Source organism: Nannospalax galili, unplaced genomic scaffold, assembly GCF_000622305.1.
Source record: "Nannospalax galili isolate Female #2095 unplaced genomic scaffold, S.galili_v1.0 scaffold666, whole genome shotgun sequence".
Taxonomy (NCBI): Eukaryota; Metazoa; Chordata; class Mammalia; order Rodentia; family Spalacidae; genus Nannospalax; species Nannospalax galili.
Genome location: NW_008356473.1, coordinates 358,242 through 383,050, shown reverse-complemented (window position 1 = coordinate 383,050; position 24,809 = coordinate 358,242). Strand labels below are relative to the sequence as shown.

General features: G+C 41.5%; 1 protein-coding gene and 1 pseudogene across 1 annotated transcript in view; one reads left to right on the top strand and one right to left on the bottom strand.

The window, feature by feature from the left end:
• The first annotated feature begins 1,551 nt into the window (after positions 1-1,551).
• Positions 1,552-3,197, top strand: LOC103751271 (annotated as a pseudogene).
• Positions 3,198-5,020: 1,823 nt separating this feature from the next.
• Positions 5,021-24,809, bottom strand: part of Txndc8 (thioredoxin domain containing 8) — a 34,577-nt gene continuing 14,788 nt past the window's right edge. Inside the window, exons 3-6 of the mRNA XM_008854628.1 lie at positions 21,685-21,744; positions 17,035-17,100; positions 6,425-6,490; positions 5,021-5,083 (exon numbers count right to left, since the gene is read on the bottom strand). Of these exons, the coding sequence (XP_008852850.1) occupies positions 5,021-5,083; positions 6,425-6,490; positions 17,035-17,100; positions 21,685-21,744 (255 nt within the window). The remainder of the gene's footprint in view (positions 5,084-6,424; positions 6,491-17,034; positions 17,101-21,684; positions 21,745-24,809) is intronic.

The window sequence follows — 24,809 nt, the reverse complement described above, 5'->3', positions numbered from 1 at the left end:
TTCTCTTTGTGAACTTTATGTGTCTTTGTGGTTTACTTTTGGGGCATGAAAAGCTTGTTTTTCTAAGCTTCCGGTTCTCTTTTTAATTTTATATTGGAGTGGCCGGATTGCTTTTGTGTTCAGGCGTTCCCAGAGAGGCCCAATTCAGGTGAGGGTCAGATGTTTTCAGGTTTTCTCCTAAGGTCTGGATCCCTCCAGGAACGATTTTGGCCTCAGGGATTTGGGGGTTGGACTGGCCTGGGAGCCTGGCTCAGGAAATATTGCTGGTCTAGTGAAGCTGGTGGCTGTGCCACCAGCCCAGGGAATCAGAGGGAGTTCAGGGCGGGGCTAGGCCCAGAAGCAGTGCTCCGGAGCCCAGAGAAGGCATTATGTTGGTCTGGATGAAAAGGATCAGGGAGCAATATTGGTTCCCCAGGTGCCTGGGGCCCCAAGACAGGGAATGGGGCAGGACCCAAACTCGGAGGAGAGAACTACGGTGTAGATGGGATGGTGAATGAGGCTGGGGGAGTCAAGGCGTGGAGGGTACAATGGACTTACCCCAGAGAGAGGCCTGCCAGTAGGAGAGAGGCTGTGGCAGGTCCTGCAGGCCCAGGGAAGCAGAGGGAGGTGAGGGTGGGGCCAGGCCCAGAAGCAGTGCTCCTGGGGCCCAGAGAAGGCACTATGTTGGTCTGGATGAAAAGGATTAGGGAGCAGTATTGGTTCTCCAGGTGTCTGGGGCCCCAAGATGAGGAATGGAGCAGGACCCAAACTCAGAAGAGAGAAGGGCAGCAGACATGGGAGGGTGAATGAGGCTGGGGGAGTCAAGGTGTGGAGGGCGCAATGGACTTAACCCAGAGAGAGGCCTGCGGGTAGGAGAGAGGCCTGCGGGGCGGGTCCTGCCCATTTTATTTTTTTAAATAATAAGCACTGGGGCTAGAGTGATGGTACAGTGGTTAAGAGTACTGTCTGCTCTTGTAGAGGATCCAGGTTTGGTTCCCAGCACCCACATGGTGACTAACAGCCATTGATAACTCCAGTTCCAGGGATCCAACACCCTTTTCTGGCCTCTGTGGGCATTGCAGGCACTTACATAGATGCATGCAAAATAATCATACACACAAAATGAAAATAAATAAAAATTTTAATTAATGAGCCCTAAAGACACATTTAATAACTACAAGTCACAGATTATTTATTTATTTATTTATTTATTTATTTATTTATTTATTTATTTATTTATTTATTTATTTATTTTGGTGTCTTTTTCAGTATTTATTTATTTATTCTATAGGGATGAGGATAAAAACCAAGGCTTTGCACATGCTAGATGGAAGCTCAACCACTGAACTACACTTCCTGCCCTTGGTCTTGGAGATAAGGTCTTGCTCTGTAACTTAGGCTTGCTTCAAACTCACTGCAATCATCCTGCCCCAACTAGGAGTTCTAGGAGTTCTAGAATTAAAGACATGCACCATCATAGCGGGTTCCCTAATGTGATCCTGAGATGTGACTCACTAGCCCAAGTGTGTATGTCAGAACCATCTGGATTTCCCATGTCCCCACTTGTACCCCATGGATTCTGACTTGGTGCATCTAGAAGGGTCTGAAGTGAGTGTGCCTTCTTGTCCCATATCCTTACTTTGAGATTCTTGGTATTAGGCCATCCTAACACAGGTGAGGTCCTCTCCTATTGGCTTTCAGACTGGACTCACGAGAAGTCACAATAAGAAATATATCTGATGGCAAGAGCCTCTTATAAGTAACTAAGCAAGTTTCATGAAATAATGCCTCCTATCACTATATGGTAGACACCCTCCAAAACTTCTCCTTTTAAGAAACTGTTCACTCATGGATTGCATTAATGGAAAATGGTAGTGTTTGATAAGCAAAAATTGAACTGGTTAAAAACTAAAAGGCTACAACTTGGCATTAGACAAGCACGGGAGCCCCTGCTTTGAGGCAAGTGAAATTACCCTAGGCCTTAGCTGCTGAGGTGAGTGGGTACTGGAGCCACTCTTTTCAGTAGCTTCTTTTGTATTCTGAGGTATGTACTGTTCCACTGTTAAAAGTGGAAAGTTGAGGTGAAACAGCAGTGAGGAAAACTAGACACCTGCCTGCTCCAACATGCAGAGGAGGAGACATGCCTGGGGGCTGGTAACTCATAAGTTGTTTGCCACATTTGGCCGTGACATTCATTCTTCACTCCCTTCTGCCTCTCTGCCTTCTACGTGGGCAGATGCTGGTGTCCTGGAACCTCATTTTCCAACCTCCAGTACAGTAACAAATAAATATATTTCCTCAGAATGTGACCAGTCTGTGGTATGTTACAGCTACACAAAGCAGCAATGTTGAAACTTCACATGTTGACCTATTATGATCAGCTGTGTAATGTTCAACTTCTGTTTCTTACAGTGGCCTGTGCTCTGGGATATGTGTGAAGCCTTAGCCAAGCACGCAGGCACAGTCACTCACCTGTGATGCTGCCAGTGCTGGTCTAGGCCCAGGGCCTCATTCTAGTTCAGACCTCCCTGGGCACAGCTAGATGTTGTAGAATTGGTTGGCTTCAGACTTCCTCCCAGGTAGGGAGTCATCTGGGTTAGGTAGATTGGCATGTGTGGAGAATGGGTAGGAAGTAACAGGTTCAGGTCCCACTGGATTCTTGATTTGGTTGAGTGAAAATTTTTGTCCTGTTCCACTAGCCCGAATCTGACCCAAAGACTTAACAAATCCTATAGGACATGGAATCTTCTGCTCTTGCTCTGTGGCAAGGCCAGCAAAGGTGGCCACAAGAGGTCTGTGTGCCATAGGCCAGGTAGAGTCTCTATGTTACAAACTCCCAGGAGGGCTTGCTGTGCTGAAGGCCTGCTATGGTATGCTGCGGTTCATTATGGAGAGTGGAGCCAAGGGCTACGAGGTTGTGGTATCTGGGAAGCTCTAAGGACAGAGGACTAAGTCCATGAAGTATGTGGATGGCCTGATGATCCACAGTGAAGACCCTGTTAACTAGTACCTCGACATGGCAGTGTGCCATGTACTACTCAGACAAGGTGTGCTGAACATCAAAGTGAAGATCATGATGCCCTGGGATCCAGGTGGTAAGGGCCCTTAGAAGCTCCTGCATGACCATGTGAACATCATGGAACCTAAAGATGAGATTAGAACAGAAGGGTGGGAAGCCAGAGTCACTGGCCATGCCCCAGCCAGTGCCTACAACATAATGGGGTCTTGGCAGCTGCATCTGAAGGCTGGGTGTTGCTCTGTAAAGACATTTAATAAAATCTTGCACAAGGGGATGGGGGAGAACACTGGTTACTTTTACAGGTGACCTGAGGTCAGTTCCCAGCACCCACATAGCAACCAACAATCATCAGTAACTCCAGTTCCAGGGGATCTGACTCCCTCCTCTGGTTTCTGCGGGTGGTGCATGTGTGTGGTGCACTTACATACATATGAGCAAAACACCCATACATATTAAAAAAGAGCAGCGCTCAGTCTCTTTACTCCATAAAGGCTGCTGTCTGCACCCCCAAGGGTGAGTATCTGGGCTAGAAAGATGCAAAGTATTATGAAAAATGTTTATTTAAGGGACAAAAAGTATTTTGGGAATCAACATCCACTTTTAATCTCTGATTTGAGAGTTGCAATTTTCTTTCTTTTTTAAAAGATTTATTCTATTTATTTATGTGTATTTGTGTTTGTGCATCACATGCATGCAGGTGCCTGCGGAGGCCAGAAAAGGGCAGCAGACCCCCTGGACTGGAGTTAAAGGCAGCTGTGAGACACTATGTGGGTATTGGGAACTGAACTTGGGTCCTTTGAAAGAGCAGGAAATGCTCAACCACTGAGCCATTTCTTCAGCCCCTACTAAAGTATGACTTTTTTTTTTTTTTTCGAGACAAGGTCTCACTATGTAGCTTTGGTTGACTTGGAACTCACTATGTAGACCAGGCTGGCCTCTAACTTACAGAGATCCACTTACCTCTGCCTCCCAAATGCTGAAAGTAAATGTGTGCACTACCGTGCCTACTTTAAAATTCTCATGCATAACTCAATCCTCTCCCCTCTTCTCCCCTGCCCTCCGATTCCCTCTGCTCCTGTCATGTGTCCCTCGTCCCTCTGTCCCTTCCTTCCTTCTGTCCCTCCCCTCCCTTCCCTCCCTACCTTCCTCCCTTCCTCTCCCCCTCTCCCCCCTCCTCCTTTTTTCTTTAAGAGCTAGGGACTGAACCCAGAACTTTGAAAATTACAAGCAAGTGTTGGCTACCACTAAATCATACCTCAGGCTCTTTAAATGACTTGTTAAAATGAGAGCACAGATAAAATAATCTGGAATTTTTTTGACCCTTAATTTGATTAAGCAAGGAGTGTGGCTGGTAGTTAAAAACAAAAAGAATGACATTATTATACATAAGAAAATAGAGTTATTATTACATAAGAAAATAGAGTTATTATATAACTAAGAATCTAGGCATAAGGGTAGCTCTCCCAGTTGGGCTGCTGCTCAGAGGCAGAGTGCTTGCTTAGGCTGTGCAAGTTCTTGGGCTTGATCTCTGGCTCTAAAAAGAACAAAACAGAATCACCCCCCAAAACAGAAGCATGCTGAGCACCATCAGATTTTGTGATCATGTGAATAACTGCATCCTTGATTCTCTCAGAACGTTTTGATGACCTGCTATTACTTAGCTGTTCAGAGTCTCTGATGTGAAGGTCACAAAAACATTGCCCAAGCAATATGCCCAGAGCAAGGCGAGGGCAGGCAGACAGTGGAAGTGACACAGTTCTGCTACTGCAACAATGTTAAGCAAGTAAGCAACCCAGAAGAGGATTGCAATGCCGCACTCCTGCATAACACACACACACACACACACACACACACACACATGCACACACACACAGAGGTAAGCACACACAGAGAGAGAGAGAGAGAGAGAGAGAGAGAGAGAGAGAGAGAGAGAGCCACAAGGTTTGCCGAAAATGAAAACACAAACACATTTACTGCTGCTTTGGAAAATGTCCACAGGTATATTTGGTTTTGGACGGCAGTTTACATTAGTTCTTGAATCTTCTCTTCCAGTTTTTTAACATCAGCTCCATAAAATTCAAAAATCTGTTTCAAATGCAAAGAGGCAAAAAAAGTTTATTGAGTCAAGCATTACAAAGATGTTGACGCTTTGAGGAGTTTTGTTCCTGATTGTGAAGCTATTTCTTATTCACAACATTTTTAAGACACTTTAAATATAAGTATACATTAAACATGTTAAACTCATGACCTTTTAATATGTCACTCTTTCAAAATGGCTTGCAGAGATATTTTGACAGGTCTTTATAATACTTCATAATATACTACCTAAAACATAATGGTGCTGTAAGTGAAGAAGCCCAATCTTTGAAACTCAGAGATTTCCATATATTAATATCAAAGGCTTGTTCATTCATATGCACAATCTTTCAAAGCCAAAAAGCTTGTGACTTCCCATTCTCTGACTTCTTCCCAAGTAATGGTTGTGTGATTGATTCTAATAAGTGCGTTTTAAAAAACACTTTCTCCATCTTTGAATCGAGGTGCATTTTATAGTGGATAGTATATTTTCATTGGGAACTTTTTAGCAGTATATGAAATAAAATAGAGTATATGAATAGAATATGTTTGAGACAGGATCTTACATAGGCAAGGTGGCTGTGAACTCATTTTCCTGTCTCCACCTCCAAACTACTGGGATTACAGGCATGTGCTACCATGGTCAGCTTGGAGCATCTTTTAAATACGTGTCTTACATTTGGTCTGGGACAGTCACTCAGCTGGTAAGATGCTTGCCGCATAAGCATAAAGAATGGAGTTTGGTCCTTAGATCCTAAGCAAAAAGTCAGGGATGGTGGCAAATGCTTATAATTCTAGCACTGGGGAGGTAGAGACAGGTGAATTCCTTGGTATTGATGGCCAAGAGCTCCAGGCTGATGAGAGGAACCCCTGCTCCCAAACCAAGGTGAATTGTGGAATGACACCAAGGTTGTCCTCTGGCCTCCACAGGCACATGTATGCACTCACATGAACGCACACATACGCACATATGCACGCACATAAATAAACATCTATATTTGATGAAATACAGAAGTCAGTTCAATTTTAAACATCATTTCAGTGCTAAGTGCATTAGCTGCTTGGAGAAAAGGAAAAAAATAAAAATAAGCTTGGACTAGGATTAGGTGAAGACTTGAGTTTCTGGTAAGGAGGTTTTGATGACCAGGAATGGTGCTAGGACTTTGAAGCAGAAGCTGGAAGGGTCCTGAACCAGCCTCTATGCCCTGTGTGCTGCAGAGAAGTAACTGCCTCACACCTCATGATTCTGCATCCCAGCCAGCAGCTTCTCTCTGGGGTCTGTTGTGTTTTTTACTCCTTGAACGCAAAGCCCGGTGTAGAGTCTGTCAGTCTTTGTCCCATCTTACTTACCTCCTTGAGCTCGATTTCACTTCTCAGACAGCAAATTGTTCTTTTGAATCTTGAGAATAGAGACACCTATGTGTGGGTGCAGAATTTCATGATTTATCTGAGTTGCCTGTATGTAACCATCTCCCTACATATAGTTCTGGGTTTAACCAGGGGAGGAAAGTTTCAGCAGGAATCTGCCAAAGATTCCCCTTTCAAGGATGGGGATATAGCTAAGTTGGTAGAGTGCTTACCTGGCATTCAAACCCTAGGTTTGATTCCTACCACTATAAAGCAGGTATGGTGGTGACATACACCTGGTTTTTTTTTTTTTTTTTTTTTTTTTTTTTTTTTTGGTCTTTTTGAGACGGGGTTTCCCTGTGGCCCTAGCTGGCCTGGAACTCACTATGGACACCAGTCTGGCCTTGAACTCACAGTTAGTCCCTTGCCTCTGTCTCCCAAGTGATGGGATTAAAGGTGTGCACCACCTGTAATCCTGGAATTCAGGAGATGAAGGCAGGGGAGGATCAGAAGTTCAAAGTCATCCTTAGCTACATAGTGAGTTCAAGGCCAGCCTTGGCTTTCTGAGGCCCTGTCTTGGGAAAAAAAGGTTCTTCTTTATAATAGTTGGATGACAGCTGGAATGTGGCTCTGGGGTATGAATGCAGTTTCACAATCAGATCATAAAGGAACTTTATCCCTCATCTCAAACCAGAGTTGGAGTAGAATGCAGGGTATGGGAGGTTTGGGATTCCATCTTAGTCTATTTTCCCATGGAGCTGGAAGGGCAGACATCTCTAAGGAGCAGTGGTACCCACTTATCCTTCTCTTGGGATTTCTACCCAAGGACTCTTCCAAGTCTTCTTTTTGACTTGAGGGAAATCTGATGTAAATGAAGTATGGGTAAGACCATCTGAGGGAAATAGAGGCACTGGCAGAGGAAGGATGGTGTGTGTGTTCCCCATGAGCTCTACCATATAATTCTAGACAGTCCTCTGTACTCTGTATTCCATAAGAAAATATTTTTCCTTATCCCTCTGATGATAACCTTAGTGGAATATGCATGTCTATCTGTCTTGTTCTGCCTCCTACTTCAAGGACATTGTGAACGCAAAGGGAGAGATTAGGTACCCCTCTCAAGAGGGTTCTCTTCTTGGAAGAAACCACTTCTCATGGTGGGGCAGTACAAGTTACAGAGTCAAAAAATGGGGGCCCATCTCTCATGGGGGACTTCTGGAAGGGGTGATTTCCATGACTATGGGGTTATTAACGTCCCTGTGCTGTGCCACCTATATAGCCACTCAGAGCAGTCAGAAGCAACAAGGGCCTTGGATACCATGGAGTCTGACTTCTTTCTATAGATACATTGAACCTATCACAGGGGACTGTCACCCACCCTGTCACATGAGACTGATGTCATGCTTTAAGAATTCACAAAATTGTACAAATTCAAAGTACAAAGCTTGGAAGACTACTATAAAGAAATCATACTATATAACTCTACCCAGACACTAAGCCTACCCTCCCCCAATCATTATCCTATACTCAAAAGCAACCTTGATTCTGAATCACAATGGGTTGTTTTTGCCTATTTGCTGACTTTACAGGTAGGATTCTATAGCCTGTGTTCTGCGTCCAGCTTCTTTCACTCAGCATTACGCTCATGAGATTTGCCTGAATAACAGCAGTATGTGTGTTTTTTCAATACGCTACTGCATGAGTGTAAGTATAATTTATCCATTTGGACTATGACAAATGGTGTTCTGGGAACATTCCCTTTTGTGTCTTTATGGGGTCATCTTTGGGGTTGTATATTTAAGAGTGAGATGATGAAGTTCAGATTTAGTAAGAAGCAAAGTTTTTTGTTGAGAAAGAATGTCATGTAGCATAGGCTGACCTTGAACACACTATGTCAGCAAGGATGACCTTGAACTTCTGCATGCACAACCACACCCAATTTATGCAGTGCTAGGGACTGAACTCAGCACTTGATAGGCAAGCACTCTATCAACCAAACTATATCCTCAGTCCCAAAAGCTAACTCTTCCAGTAAAGGATGAATGTTCTGGTCACTCCACATCCCTGACAACACTTAGTATTACCAGCCTTTCTCATGTTAGTCATTCTGGTGGCTTTAAATGACATTACATTTGCTGAATAATTGCTTTGGTCAGCTTTAAGATGAATCTTAACCACCATGGTATAATTTGTCTCTCTTCTTCAAACTTGTGCCTTTTATGCCCCACCCCCAGTCTCAAAACCACGAATGTACGGGTGACATCTTCCACACGCTTTTTCAGCATTCCCCCCTCAACTAAAATCAAGCTTCTTACAAGGTCTTGGTTTTGTCTCATCTACCTCATTGTCATGCTTCGCTTAAACTCCCAACTCTAGTAATATTTTAGAGTTGGGTTCATTAGCCTACCCAAAAAAAATACAGGTTAAAGACTCTTTCTTGCAAGTGCTTGGTACCAAAAATATTTCAAATTTTCAAATATTTGCAAGTAAATAATGAAATATCTTGGGGATGGGATTCAAGTTTAACTCAAATTTGCTTATGCTTCATGCATACCTTATCGGCATAACCTGAAGTCTGCTCTAGTTTCCTTTCTGTTGCTGTGATAAAACACCCTGACCAAAAGCAACTTAGGGAAGGAAAGGGTTTGTTTCATCTTCGAACTCCCAGGTCCTAACCCATCACTGCACGAAGTTAGGGAAGGAACTCAAGGCAGGAACCATGAAGGAATGCTGTTTGCCGGGTCAATCTCTGGCTTGCTCCCTCGCTCATGCTTAGCTAACTTTTTTATACAGCCCAGGACTAATCACCTAAGGAATGGTGCTGCCAACAGTGGGCTGGGCCCTACGTCAATCAATAATAATCAAGACAGTCCCTTGGTATGCTCATGGACCAACCTGACTTAGGAAATTCCTCAACTGAGGCCTTTTCTCTCAGATGACTCTAAGCTGTAAGCTGACAACTAAGGCTAACCAGGACAATAATTTTGTACAATTCTTTTTTATAATTTTTATTCACAAAAGTAGGTTTGTGTATAGTGAACCCTCAGTCTGTGGCATCATGCTGGTATTGGAAATAGCAGATTTTGGAGCATTTCTGACTTTGACTGTAATAGGGATATCCATGCATTTCTTTTTTTAGCCTGTACTTAATGAAGCCCATGATGAGCTGGACTATTGTGAACAGAGCCCCTCATATGCCAGTAATAACTCTGTGCTGTTGCTGAACTAGCTCTGAAATGGTGCTGGACGCCCATGCTGTGTTCTGACTCTGCTTCGCCCCATATAGTCCCATTCCTCCTTCATGATGGTTTGATTTTGTCTCATGATACTTTTCTGAACCTTTTCTTCACAGTCCTGTAGCACTCTGGACTTTCTAGAATTAAGGAATCAATTTTTTCATCAATTTGCCCAGCAGATCAAGGATGGAGATTGTACTTCAATTTTTTTCATCATGTTTTTAGTGTCTTGGTTTTAGAACTCTTGCAGAAATTAGGTGCTCTATTAATAGATTTAAGCCTGAGCTGTGCTAAACTCCTTTTTTGGGCACAGAAGTATGACTCCAAGACTCTGGGTAAAACTAAATTCAGGAGTTAGGTGTTACCTGTCTCCCTCCCTCTGTGCTGATCAGTGTTAGTTGTCAACTTGACAGTCTAGAATCACCCAGAAGATGGGCCTCTGAGTGTGCCTGTGGGGGCTTATCCAACACACTGTGGATGGTACCATTCCTTGCCGGGATCCTGGACTGTGTAAATGGAGAAAGGGAGCTGAGCAGCAGCATGTCTTCATAATGCTCTGCTCTTGACAGCAGGTGTAATGTGACCAGCTGCTTCAAGCTCCCGTTGCCTTGACTGTCCTGCAACCGTGACCTACAATAAACCCCTTCTCTCTTAAGCTGCTTCTGTCAGGGTATTTTATTACAGCAACAGAGAAGAAACTAAGATACCTTCCTCCTGCCTTCTTTCCTTCAACTTTCCTTTCGCTTGCTGGGGAATTGAACCCAGAGCCCTCACACATGCTAAGCAAGTGTTCTATCACTGAGCTACATCCTCAGCACTCTCTTCTTTCTTTGTCTGGTCGACAAGGCTAGATTTGTATTTTGCTATCTAACACTGGGCTTTCAATCTGGAAACTTAATAAACAGACTCAATAAATGAGGAAAAGGTACTGATCAGAGCTTATTTCACAAGTAATCTTGTTTTAGGGAGCTAATTGTACCTGGATATCCATCAGGGATCAGTTGCAGGCCCCCAGTCCCCAGAGGGTACCAATATCCACAGATGCTCTAGACTATTTGCATAGATTATCTATAATACCTACTATAATATCAATGCTATGTAAATATTTGATACTCTATTATTTATGAACAATGACAAAGAAATTTGTACATTTTCAGTATTTTTGTATTTAAGATGTTTTTGATGTGCTGTCGATTGAATCCAAAAATATGGAATGCATAGCTATGAAAATTCAACTGTATATACAATACAACTAGCATGTGAATTCTGACCAAAGTGTTTTCTCATTTTAATCTAATGCTGCGCTGTGCCTCTCAAAGGCGTGGCTTTAGGAAGTGAATTTATGTCCCATTAAATGCCTTTCTTTCTTTCTTTCTTTCTTTCTTTCATTCATTTATTTAATTTATTTATTTTTCTACATTTTCTTTGAGATAGGGTCCTCTTATGTATCCCAGGCTAGCCTTGGATTTTTAATTGTCCTGCTTCAGTTACTCAAGTGATGGAATGAGTTACAGGTGCTTTGCCATACCTGGCTAGGCCATTTTTTATTCACTGCTGCATCCTAGAAATACTTGCTAACAAAATGAGGAGATCCTGTTTCTTGAGACCAATGGGAGGAGGGAGACTGTTCATGACTAAAGAAATACCGAAGCCTAACAATTTTTTGGGGGAAATAGGGTCTTCCTGTAGTCCCAGTTGGCCTGGAACTTGCTATGTAGACCAGGCTGTCCTCAAGCTCACAGAGAGCTCGGTGGTTAAGAGCATTGGTTGTTCTCATAGAGGACCAAGGTTTGATTCCCAGCACCCACATGGTGGCTAACAACTGTCAGTAAGTACAGTTCCAGGGGATCTGACGTCCTCTTCAACATGGGTGCACTTGCACAGATGTAGGCAATACACTAATGCACATAAAATAAAAATAATAAAAGAAAACAACAACAAATAAAAACTTCCAGCAACCAGGGAATGAGCACTAACCTAACGGTGGCTCTAGGTCATCACATATGGCTTTATTTGTTTTAATTTTTAAAATATTTTATTTAGGATTTATATACATGAAAAATAATTGAAATGAGCAAGAATGAAGGGCAAGGTGAAGGAATGAAAGTGAAAGGATAATGCAGTATGGGGATGTGGTTGGGAATACCGATACATTGTACGTCGCTGCCTCTGAGCAGCAGAAGCCCACAATTCTTGACAGCAGTGGCACAACAGAGGAGCTCTACTTTCTCCTGTCGATGCAAGGACACACACTGTATTTTCAAGGGAGGCAAGTATTCCCCTAACTGTGTTCTGGAAGGATTTATAGGAGTATTAATGAAGGAATAATGCACAGTGGCTGTTTGCCAGATATTTTACTGGAAATGTAAAAGAGTTTCTTGAAACAATCCTTAATAGAAATGGGACTCTAGCTTTAAAAAACGGTTAAATGGTACTTAATTGCTTCAATAAGTCAGTTTCCAGTTGTGCAGTCCCAGATCAAGGAGTGGAGTGTGTTTCTAGAGGTGGTTTCAAAGAGATGAATTTAATTTCTCTCCACCCCCAGGAAGAGAATAGATGTCAGTGAAAGCCTTCCTAGTCAGTTCTATAGAAAGAGATTCAAGTGAATGTGTCATTTTTCTGCCCCCCACCAGTCCTCCTCTAGTTGCTGTGACTTTCTTGACAGACCACTGTGAGATAGAACCTGGGGGGAAGGATTCAGAGGTGGTTTAGATGGGAGAAGTGGGGACCCCATGGAACCTACAGACCTTCTCAGACCCTGACTCTGGGATTTGAGTCAAAAGGGGTAACATATTTAGAATATAGTCTCTTTAGGATCATTGCATCCTTTTCTTGGCTCTTGTCTCTAGCATAGAAGATTGTTTTCCTTTTATCAAGAGGAACCAGTATTATATTTTTTGGTAAGTTTTCATGTGATTACATGTACAAAAAAGAAGTAAGCTCATTTTTACATTGTGGCAAAATGGTTTCAAATTGTTCAGTTTTTTAAAAAAAAGTTTTATTTTTATTTTTTATTTATGTGTATGTATGTGTATGTGGATATGAATATTTGCATGCATGTGGAGGTGCTCATGGAGACTTAGATCCCCTGGAGCTGGAGTGGTTGTGAGCTGCCCAACATGGGCCTGGGAATTGAACTTGTGTACTCTGCAAAAGTAACACATATTCTTAACTGCTACATCATCTGTCCAGCCTACTTGTTTAGTGTTTAAACTCTATAACCAGGATACTAATGGTATTCAATGAAAAATTCAATTCTCAAGAAAATTTCTTGGGACATTTCTTTATTTATCTATTACAAAGGCTTATTGGGTGACCCTGGAATTAGGATATAGGGAAGTGTATAATTTTATTGGCAATATTATCAATTCAGTTAATTTTATATTCTGATAGTTGCCAATCAACAAATTTTAATCTGAGTTCTTAAGTGTTATAATTCAGACCTCAAGTGTCCACAAGAAGTCCATGTGTGAGTCTTGCAGATCTCCAAGGCAGTGCTGGAAGGTGATGAAACCATTAGGAGGTGGGGCCTAGTTGGGGGGTCTTCAGATCATTGAAGATGTGTTCTAGATTCCAACCCTTTCCTCTTCCTCTGTTTTCAATTCTTGGTGAGGAGTTTTGCTCTGCCTCAGGCACCCACCATGATGTGCTACCTTACCATGGGCCTAAAATCAGTGAGGTCGGTTAACAAATCATGAACTGATACTGCCCAAACTATGAGCCAAAAACAAAACCTTTTCTCTTTATGAGTTGATTATATCAGGCATTTGTCGTAGTGACTTAAAGTTGTATGTGGCGGCTCATGCCTGTAATCCTGGCACATGGGAGGCAGAGACAGAAAGGTCAGGAATTCAAAGCCATTCTTACCTCTTGAACAGTTCAAAGCCAGTTTGTACCACGTGAAAGCCTGTCTCAAAAAACCCAGCTGCTCTACTTAGAACTCTCGAAACCCCCAAGTCAAGACATCCATTCCTGTGACATACCGGTCAAGATATAATTGTTATTTAAAAAAATATTTCATTTCTTATTTTTACTTTATATGTATAAGTGTTTTGCCTGAATGTATATAAATGCACCATGTGCATGCAATGCCCACAGAGGTTAGAAGTGGGTGTTGGATCTCCTGGAACTGGAGTCACAGATGGTTGTTAGCCATCATATTGGTTCTGGGAATTGAATCTGGGTCCTCTGGAAGAACTGCAAGGCTTCTTAACCAGTGAGCCATCTCTCCAGCCCCAAGACAATTATTTTTAAGGGTACCCTCTTCTGCCCTTGCTGAGGGATTTCCTGCTTCCATACAGCACTGAGGCTAAGAAGGTCCTCAAAAGTATGGCTTAGATTTAGATGTTTCTTAAGAGCCTAGACAAATAAGAACAGAACTCAGCTTTCATGAACATGACAGGAGAAGGAACTGTGCAGTGTGGGAGGAACCAGGTGGTTTCATATACACATGGATGGAAACTAGGAGACTACTAGCATAGAGAGAAACTCACTCTGAGTCCAGTACAAGGACAAAAGCGTGACAGGGAAGAGCTAGCGTGAGGTGTGGGGCAAAGTATGTATTTTTTTCACCCATATGCTTTCATCTTTCACACACTTAGTGAGTGCTTTCTATCTTAGGATTCTAGGGGCCATCAGGCTTTCAAATCAGGCATAAACTACTACAGGCGTTTGGAATAATATGAGAAAATACCTATAAGAGGTTAAGATCTGAGTTAAACAGAAAAAGATATGGGGTGGTCAATTGGGTCAAAATTATGGAGACATGTGAGTACCTGCCTTTAGTACAAGAGTGTAGCTTGATTCTGTAAGCTGTGGTGGGGCGGGACATCAACTTAAATTTAAATAAGGGAGTGACATGCATGGAGTTTTGTCTGGGTGTGTTTACAGAGGAAGGCAAAGCCATGGAGTGAATGAGGGAGTTAAGAAGGGCCATTGCAGTTGTCCAAGTAAAAGGTCATTCTAACTGGAACTGGGATGGGTGAGACTGCTGCTGGAAAGCAGATGGGATGAGAAGAGAGAAGCATGGGAAACACACCTCAGCCTGGAGGAGATGAGTCAGATGAGAGTTTGGTGGAAGGAAAAAGGAAAGAAGCCAAAAGTGAGGCTATTTTCTGATACAAAAACTTGTTAGTTAATAATACCTCTGTGTAAAGAAGGGATACAAGGATTGAGAAATGGCTATTTGAATTGGATCTATGGAGACACTTGGTGACTTTCAAGAGGCAGGTGAGGAAATGGCTGGAAAGTGAGAATTGGAAACAGTAAATGTATTCTGCTCTTCCAAGAATTTGATCATCAGGGGCTGGAAAGATGGCTCAGTGGTTAAGAGCACTGGGTGCTCTTGCGGAGGACCTGGGTTTGGTTCCCAGCCCCCACATGGCAGCTAACAACTGTCTGTGACTCTAGTTCCAGTGGATCCAATGCCCTCTTCTGACCTCCATAAGCACTGCATGCATGTATGTGGTGTACGTATATATGCAGGTAAAACACTCATACACATTAAAGAAATTAGATCATGCAATGCAGAAGAGTGGCTTGAGAGACTATCACATATATTCATGAGAACTTATTGGTTGTAATTGATGGAAAATATACCCATAGTCTACAAAAAGGAAAACTCTGTGGGAGTGGTTTAGACTTCAGGCATGGATAAATTCAGGGTTTAATGGCACTAGTACACTTGGCTCAGTTCTGCTTTCATCTTTGTGGTGGCTTCATTATCAGTTTCCACGTGGTGATAAGCTGGTTACAGCCACTCCTACCCTAAATTCAAATTCAATAATATCAAAAGAGAAGATTGACTTAAGCAAAGTTCTGGTATTAACTCTGGTTTGGTTGGAATTGACTTGATCAAATAAAGGGTCCATTCCAGACAAGAATGGAATTCATCGATTGGATGAAACCTAGAGATGGAGACCTGAGGAAGCACATTGCCAAAGAGGGGAATGGGCATGGTCCCTTGGAGGAAATCCGAGGGCTGTGACAGACAATGGAGCACTGATGCTGGGTGGAAAAATGTGTGTCCAAAAACCAAGTTGGAAGAAGGCAGCCAATGGGTAGAGATGTGAACAGAAGGGAAGGGATGCGATCAAGGCACATAGCTGGAGTTGATTTTTCAAGAAGAAAAGTGTTCCCATTTCTGAGATGAGGGTGAAGAAGATAGATGATAACTTAACATGTAGGCAGGGCAAATGGAAAGAACACTTTACACAGTTTAATTTCAACTAAAAGCCCATGGGAATATGTAGTATTAAGAAAATATTTTAAATCTATTACACCAGTTATGATAATAAATACATACCAACAAACAGAAACCAAAAATAGAATTCTACAGCTCGTGTATCAAATGTTTCATCTTTCCCAATTTAGGCATAATCTTTACAAAATTTAAGCATAATTTTTAAACTTTATGTATATTCTTCATAACATTTTAATTGTGTACTATTTCATAGATTATATGTACTGTAATTCACTCAGTCATCCTACTGGAAAAGACATTTAGATTGCTTCCATTTTCAAAGTTAGAAATAATGCTGTGATTATTTATATTGAGTTGCTTACTTTTCCTTGGGATGTTTATATAGTATGTGTTCCCAGGGATGTGATAATTGTGTGAAAGCCAATGAACATTTTGTACCTCCTAAGTTTGTTGTAAAATGACATCTCATGAAGTATGTATGAATATGCCTTCAAGTTATATATGAAAATACTACTTTCATCATTTGCTGAATGTTTTAGATGTTTTCCCCATTAATATGTTCAAGACAACAACTAATAAGATATGTTAAACCATTAATACCAGAATGAGTCTGACTTGGTGGTGCTGATATATTTAATGTTCATGACAGCGCTGTGAGGGAAAATTTTTCATGATCTGTTTTTAAAAACAGGGAAACTAAAAAAAAGGGAAACTAAGAAATAAAGAGACTAGGTATACTCCTGAAGCTCCCATAACCAAGAAATGGGAGAACTGGTATTTGAACCATGGGAATTGAACCCAGAATGTGCATACAGACATGAGGCCATATTGCCTTGTGACAGCTTTTAATGAACAGTTCCCCATGTGCTGTTAATGACTATATACATTTGTGTGAGAATTTTATCATACCACTCTCTGGAATATTCTTGATAATTCTGCTCCAGAGAGAGGCAACAGAGGGATAATTGTTATGGCGTTGGATGCCTCAGATGAGGAGAGAATTACTAAGTCATGCAATTCTTTACCTCTCATCAATGGACAATGTTTGAAACTAAGAATTATATTGATAAATATTGAAAAATAAACCAAGTAGTTTCATCTACCCAAGAAACACTAGAGTTTTTATTTTGTCTCTTGTATAGTTTAATATACCCCTACTGGTTTCCATGGAAACATACCTTCTGGGTTTGCTTGAACATCTGAAATGTGGGTACCACTTTGATGTGACAAAGTTCAGTCAACTCCTGGAAAATAAAGGTGTGGTTCCAGCTCCAGTGTCTTTTCTCTGGACCAAGCATGCTACTTGGTGACATCTCAAAAGGTGAATATTAAAGCCTTGGAACATTTGACTTTACAGACTTTCCTGCCAAGAACTTCTAACACACCCTCTAAACCTCAGGAATTCCCTGTGAAAACTGACCATTCCAGCATTCCTAGGCTTTTTTATTCCAGAATCCCAGGACAGGGATGAGAGATGGAGGTCCAGCAGAATGGATGCCGAGTGACTAAACAAGCTGTACTTAAGGACCTTTGAAAGAGTGCGGAGGAGAAGAGACCCAGGAAGCTAACATGGATTCTACTGCAAAAAAGAGGAAGGAGAAGGCATGTTGTGGTGGTTTGAATGAGAATGTCTCCCATAGGCTCCAAGTATTTGAACACTTGGTCAGTTGGTGACACTGTTTGGGTAAGGACATGGAACCTGTCGGGAGGTGTGGCCTTGATAGAGGAAGTTTGCCACTGGGGTGGGCTTTGAGAGCTCAGCCTTGGCCCACTTCCAGGATCTTCCTCTCTCTCTACTTCTTGCGGGTGTTTGAAGATATGAGTGCTAATCTGTCAGCTCCAGCTGTCTCCTGCCATGCCTCCTCCACCAGGATTGACTCTTAGCACTCTGGAACTGTAAGTAAAATAAACTCTTCTATAAGTTGACTTGGTCATGGTGCTTTATCACAGCAACAGAAAAGTAACTAATGCAGATCTCTGCATATGTCACACTCAAGACAGGCATGGTACATTTAAGGTTTGTACATTTTTTCCTTTCAAGCCTTATTAGCTTTCCTTATCCCCCAGTACTCAACTCTACTTGTGGAGCTCAAAGACAAATAGGCCATGGTCAGTCGTTGTGGTGCACGCCTTTAGTCCCAGCACTTGGGATGCAGATGGATCTCTGTGAGTTCAAGGTCAGCCTGACCTATATAGTAAATTCTAAGCTATGAGGCCATTTCTCACAACAAAACAAAATGCAAACACAGACACAGACACACAGACACACACAGACACACAGACACACAGACACACACACACACACACACACATGCACACACACATGCACACGCACACGGACCCCAAGCCCCCAAACAAAAAGCACAAAACAAATGAACAAATAAACAAAAGAAAATAGGTCAGGAATTTTAATCCATTCCAAACTGCTTTCAAGTGGCAATTTTTTCTCTTTGTTTAGGAGCTGAATAAAGTTATCTGCCCACAGGATCAACAGAATTGGACATCACTCATTAATATGCCTGCCATTTCATTGACAGTAAATCTCCTTTTCTACTCACAACACACACAAATGTAAAGGCATGCATACACATACTAAATTATAATCTCCATTACCACAGTAATAGCAGCTAATATATAAATTATTAGAAAAGTGTATATTTTACTCCACCTTAAGAGACAAAATGCTATATTTAAGAAACCAGACAGTAACTTGTATTGGCAAAAATGTGGAGAAACAGAACTCTCCTATTGTGGTGGTAAAAATGTGAAATGCTGAAATTTTCTAGGAAGAGTTTTCCAGTTCCTCTATACACTATCAGAGTGTCATATCAGAAACTACACATGTCAATATAGTCCCAAGAGAAATCAAAGCTTATATTCACACAGAGACCTTATGCACTAATATTTATAACGATATTATTCACAATAGCCAAAGCCCACAAACAACCCAAATGCTCACCAATGCATGAAGGGATAAATTAAAGGTGGTATAGCCATACAGTAGAATATTGTTTGGTAATGAAAAGAAATTAAGTATTAATATACTCTAGAACATGGATGAAGATCGAAAATGTGTTGCATGAAATAAGCCAGTCACTAAAGACTATGTATATTATAGTACATTGATATGAATTATTTAGAATAAGCAAACCTATAGACAGAAGTAGATTTATGGCTACCTAAGGTTGGGATGGACAATGGAGGGACCGGCTGTACTGATGAAGTGCCCACTCTTTCTATTTGGAGTGCTGAAAGTGTTCTAAAATTGACTGTAGGGCATAGAGAGATGGGTCAGTGGTTAAGAGCACTGGCTACTCTTGCAGAGGACCTGAGTTTGATTCCCAGCACTCACATGATGGCAAACCACCATCAGTAACTCCAGTCCTAGGGGAATCCAATGCCCTCTTCTGGCCTCCTAGGGCATTGCATGACATGGGTGCACTTACACACATATAGGCAATATATTCATACAGATAAAATAAAAATAATAAATAAATATATTGACTCTAGTGATGGCTGCACAGCTCTGTGAGTACGGAAAATGACAGGCAATATATTCTAAGTTCACAGTATGTGATTCAGGGGAGGGGCAACTGAGTATAGCACAGAACAAAACAGGAAGGAAAAGGAAGGATGGATTTTCTAGTACATTCTGGGCACTGAGCCACATATGTATTTTAATCTTTTTACTAGTGCCTTGTCTTACAGATGGAGATATTCAAGTTTACAGGGGTCAAATGATAATAGGCAATAAATCATTAAAGAGCTGAATAGAAGGTAACTAATTTTGATTTTCTGTCCATTCTAAAGCTCAGATTCAATCAAATCCACGGGTGGGCCGCCTGCCACCAGTGCTGCTATAATCTAAATTCTGACCCCCCCACGTTAGTGGTTTGCTCTCAGCATGAAGTCATTGGGAGGTGGTAGAACCTTTACTAGGTGAGGCCCAGTGGGAGGCCTTTGTGCCCTTCAGGTCAGGTCCTTAAAGGGGGTGTGGGACCTTGATCCTGCCCTCCTCTCCTTTCCTCCTGCTTCTGAAGGGAGCAGCTTTGACCTGCCATGAGCAACCCCTGAGATACCCTGCCTCCTCACAGATCCAAAAGGAACTGGGACAGTTGCTCAAGGACTTGAATCTCCAAAATGGCAAGACAAAATAAACCTTTCTCTTTATAAGATAATTTTATTTTGTTATGATGACAGAAAGCTAATATAGTTACATTTCCTTATTATAAATGAATACATGCTAAGAAGAATAACTTTGTAGAGACTTTATGTATAGTAATAAGACATATTTGGCTTGAGAATATGAGACTGATTATTTTGGGGGCAGTGAGAGGAGAAGGATGGATCTAGGGACATGAAGCATTTCCTGAAATTCTTTATGTTATTTAAGCAATCCACCTGTGAATGAAAGTTCCCAGAAAAACTGCATCTTGAAACTGAACATTCTACAAAGACTGATAAACTGATTAGAATTTCAGTGACTGTGAAGAGTACGGAATGTTGCAGTTTCAGAATCTAATTACCATTTATCTAGGACTATCTTTAATCCCCTAAATAGCCACTCTTTACCCACCTGTTTCTGGCTTAATATTCTGTGACTAACAGATAAAAAAAACCCTTTATGGAGGGGCTGGAGAGATGGTCAGCATTTAAGAGCACTGGCTGCTCTTGCAGAGGACCTAGGTTCAGCTCCCAGAACCCACATGGAGGCCAGTAATCATCCATAACTCCAGTTCTGGAGCCCAATGCCTTCTTCTGACCTCTGTGGGCATTGCATGACATGGGTGCACTTACATACATGCAGGCAATACACTCATGTGCATAAAATAAAAATGATAAATAAAATATTAAAAAATAAAACTTTTGGAATATATTAACTTAACAAAGCTCTAGCTCCCACCCACAAAATGCTGAGTGTCATCAAAGAGCATCTGAGGCCTGCAGCTGGGATTTCTCTCTTGCTGTAACTGCCTACTTAATGTTTTCACCAATGTATTTGAAAAGTGCCTTGATTTATGACTTTCCTTTGTTCTGTTACTATAAAGGGGCTGGAGAGATGGCTCAGTGGTTAAGAGCACTGACTGCTCTTGCAGAGGACCCGGGTTTGATTCCTAGCACCCACATGGCAGCTATGAACCATCCTTAACTCCAGTTCCAGGGAAATCCAAAGCCCTCTTCTGACCTCCAGGGCATTGCACCACATGGGTGCACTCACATACATGCAGGCAATACACTCATACACATAAATAAAATTAAAAAAAGGACTTCATGAAACTGCTTCCACATTGGAACATGGAATTTGGGGTAATTTGAATTTGTGTTCTTGGGCCATGGTCACTCATATTTGACTCCAGAATAAACTGTCTCTTATCTCCTTTGAGGTGAGAGTTGTACTTTTGCTTCAACACCCCAGAAAACAAGCACAAGAAACTATAGTAGAAATGTATCAAAATATCTAAAATGCATTGAGCTAAGTTCTGGAAAACGATTAATGATTTATCACAAGATGAAAATCATTTTTCACTGTGAGTTTAGCTCTGCCAGATTGGCAATGTCTGCCTAGAGCAACAGGCTGAAAAGGATCCTAAGAGTTCAGAGCAGGTGATGAAGAATGCTACGATTGATTGTTGCTGTCTTGTTACAGTAGGAAAGGTACTGAGTTGCTAAGCTTTAAATAAATTATACGAAATAGCTTGTTAAGATTATCAGGAAAACAAAGATGTGGAATTCTATTTGTTTTCATATGGATGATGTCAACACAGGCACAGGGCTACTCAGTCACATTTGGGTATTAATAGTCCACACAGAGCATTTAAGATTCTTACCTTAGAGGAGTCCACGTCCACATTAGCAAACATGACATTTTGATATTGTGAAGACATTGCCTTCAAAACAAAAGAATAAAAATGTCAATGTAATTATATTAACTCAATATAATTATTAAAATATACAACAGAAGTATCATTCTGTAAAAATAAGAAGTGTGTGAAAAGGTTGCTAAAGAGACACAGCATTATTCTGACATTTCACTTTTGAAGCTTGTTCAAGTCAAGTGAGGATCAATGACAGAGTCTAAGAACAAAGCTGAAGATTCATGTTTCAAGATTTTGGAAAGACACTGTGTTGGATAGCTTTAGTGTCAACTTGACACACCTGGGTTGAGGGAGCCTCAATCGGGGAATTGCCTCTATTGGACTGGCCTGTGGCCATGTCTGAGGGGCATCTTCTTGATGAGTGATGTGGGAGGGCCCAGCCCACTGTGGGTGGTGCCACCCCTGGGCAGGTGGGCCTGTGTTGCATAAGAAAGCAGGCTGAGCAGGAGCCGAGGGAGCTAGCCTGTAAGCAGCGTTCCTCCATGGCCTGTGCTCCAGCTCCTGCCTCCAGGTTCCTGCCCTGAGTTCCTACCTTGGGCTCCCCGATGAACTGCGACCTGGGAGTTGTAAGACAAATAAACCCTTTCCTCCCCAAGTTGGTATTGGTCAGAGTGTTTTGTCACAGCAATGAAGAAACAAACCAGGACAGACACAAAGCAAAACAATCATGAACTGTGTGCAGTAGGTCCATACTTACCCCAGGGGGAGGGGAGGCAAAATAGCATTTTCCTGGGGGACAGTGCCAAGGGAATCACCCTCAGTGGTTTTCAAACTGTGACTCTTGGAATGCAGGGATACTTAGCTCAGTGTTAGAAACTCCTGTATCCTTGGGTTCATCTCAGGAAAAGATGCAGTTGTTTGAACCACACACTTACCTTTACCTTCTCCCCTTGAGAGAGGTTTGGGGAGGTGGTGATGCTGGTGGCAGTAGATTGCCTTCATGCTGACGATCAGCCTAGCCTAATTACTTTCCACCCATCACCACCCTCTGTAATCTATCATATATTGAAACTGGATTTCCCAGACTCCCTTGCCAGCTGACTTTCAACTAGGTTCTACCAATTGGAAGCACTTGCAAGAAATGGAAGGTAGAGGCAACAGCTCTCTCCTGCTTCTGTTTAGTTCTGGGAATATCTTTGATATTGGCACTGATGATGGTTCAGGGGTAAGTAGTGACCTAATAAGTGTCAGTATAGATTTCTATTGAGACAGCTGTGCCCATACTTGTGGACACTTGGTAGTATCTTGATTTGTTTAAAAATAACATCTCAAGAATTTTCAGTTACCTATGTCAAATGAGACTAGCCCTTGACGGTGATATATAAGGTGCCCAAAGCTTGACCAAGTGGAGTCAGTAACAGACGGAGATGTAACGAGAGGATTCTTTCATGAAGAAGCAGAAAGATCCATGGCACGGAAGCGCTCAGGTGGATATGTGCAGAGCCCTGCTGTAGGAAATTCTCACTTATTTTGTTTGTGGACTGTATTGAAGTAGAAATTCTTTCTTCAGTGGTCTCTCAAGATGATAAAATTGGGAGGAAATTCTTGCATAATAAACACAAAGACTTTGGGATTTGAGAGTACTTTCAGATTACAAAGATGCTGATAGGGAGCCAGGTGTGATGGCACACAACTTTAATTCCAGCACGTGGGAGGCTGAGGTAGGAGAATCACAAGGTTGAGGCCAGCTGGATTTTTTAAAAATTTCATCTTATTTATTTATTTTTTTGTGGTGCATACTCAAACTTTATTTATAGTAGAGATATTCAAAAGTTGAACACTTACAAGTTTGAAACATTTAATATCCATACTGTCTTAAAAGTTTCATGCCACTTCATCCGTTGACTTCTCAGATTCTTTTTTTTCTTAGTAAAAACAGATATTTTAACATATATTATGGAACAAACTCTATACTGAATTATTTACATGTATTAATTCATTATACAATCACTCTGAAATAGCAAACTAGATCTAGGACTTGTAGTCTTATCTACAATTCTGTAAAGATTCTGTTGGAGAAGAGAAGTTGGTCATAAAATATTGGTTCCCATATCTTGAGACTACTTCTTTTCTGATAAGATCCTTTGTTTTTTTGTTTTTTTTTTGTTCATGTACTCTTTCTTCTTCTTTGATTTATTTATTTTTAAATGGGGCTTTTGGCTACTCTAACATTCCCCCTCTGAAGAGGTAACCCTAAAATCTTTTAAGAATTAGATAAAAACTCCCAAATACTTTCTACATTTTTGGCCTTTGGAACAGAGTATGTTGCTAAGAGGCCCAAGGACATTGTGAGTTTTAGCCAAGAAAGTGGCTACTTTTCTTTGGGGTCTTTTTTCCCCTAAATGCTTAGCCAGTTCCTACCTCCTATTCTTATCATCCTCTGGAGAGATTACCCAACTTGCAGATAGGGAATCAGGACACAGACCGCTCTGGCTTCTTCCATGCTGAACAGGAATGCAGGGTGAGGCAATTGGAGTGCCCCTTCAGTGGGTCTATCTAAAAGACTCCAAAATTGGATAACTCTTATCTATAGGGGGAAAAGAAAGTCCTTGACTGGTAAATAGAAGATGTGAAGGAGAAGTAAAGGCAAGAGCAACTAGCATTACAAGTTATAGACAGGGAACTAGAAAGAGAACAGGGCAATTTTCAAATGTTCATATGAGAGTTCACTGGGATTTCTTGACAGGGGATTCCAAAAGCATCCCTCTATTGGGTTCCTCCTCATTTTCCTTTTGTCTGCCAAGACAGGACTTTAGAGTGATGGATTCAGGATTTGCTTTCAGGTATTTTGATAGCTGTTGGAGTCATTAGAATCAGTGTCAGTTCCCTCTCAAAGGCTTCCAGATAGGGGGAGAAAACAAATTTATCCATTATTTTAGAACAACAGCGGGTTGTCTCAGCTACAGGTGGGCACTACAGTATTGCAGACCAAGATTTGAAGTCTTACATCTGAGCAGCACTTTCTGGTTAGTAACAAAATCATCAATGAAAGATAACTGTCTAAATAACTTTTTGTTTGTTTGAGAAGTATGATTTTTATAGCTCTATTACACAGTGAAAACTACCATTGATATTTA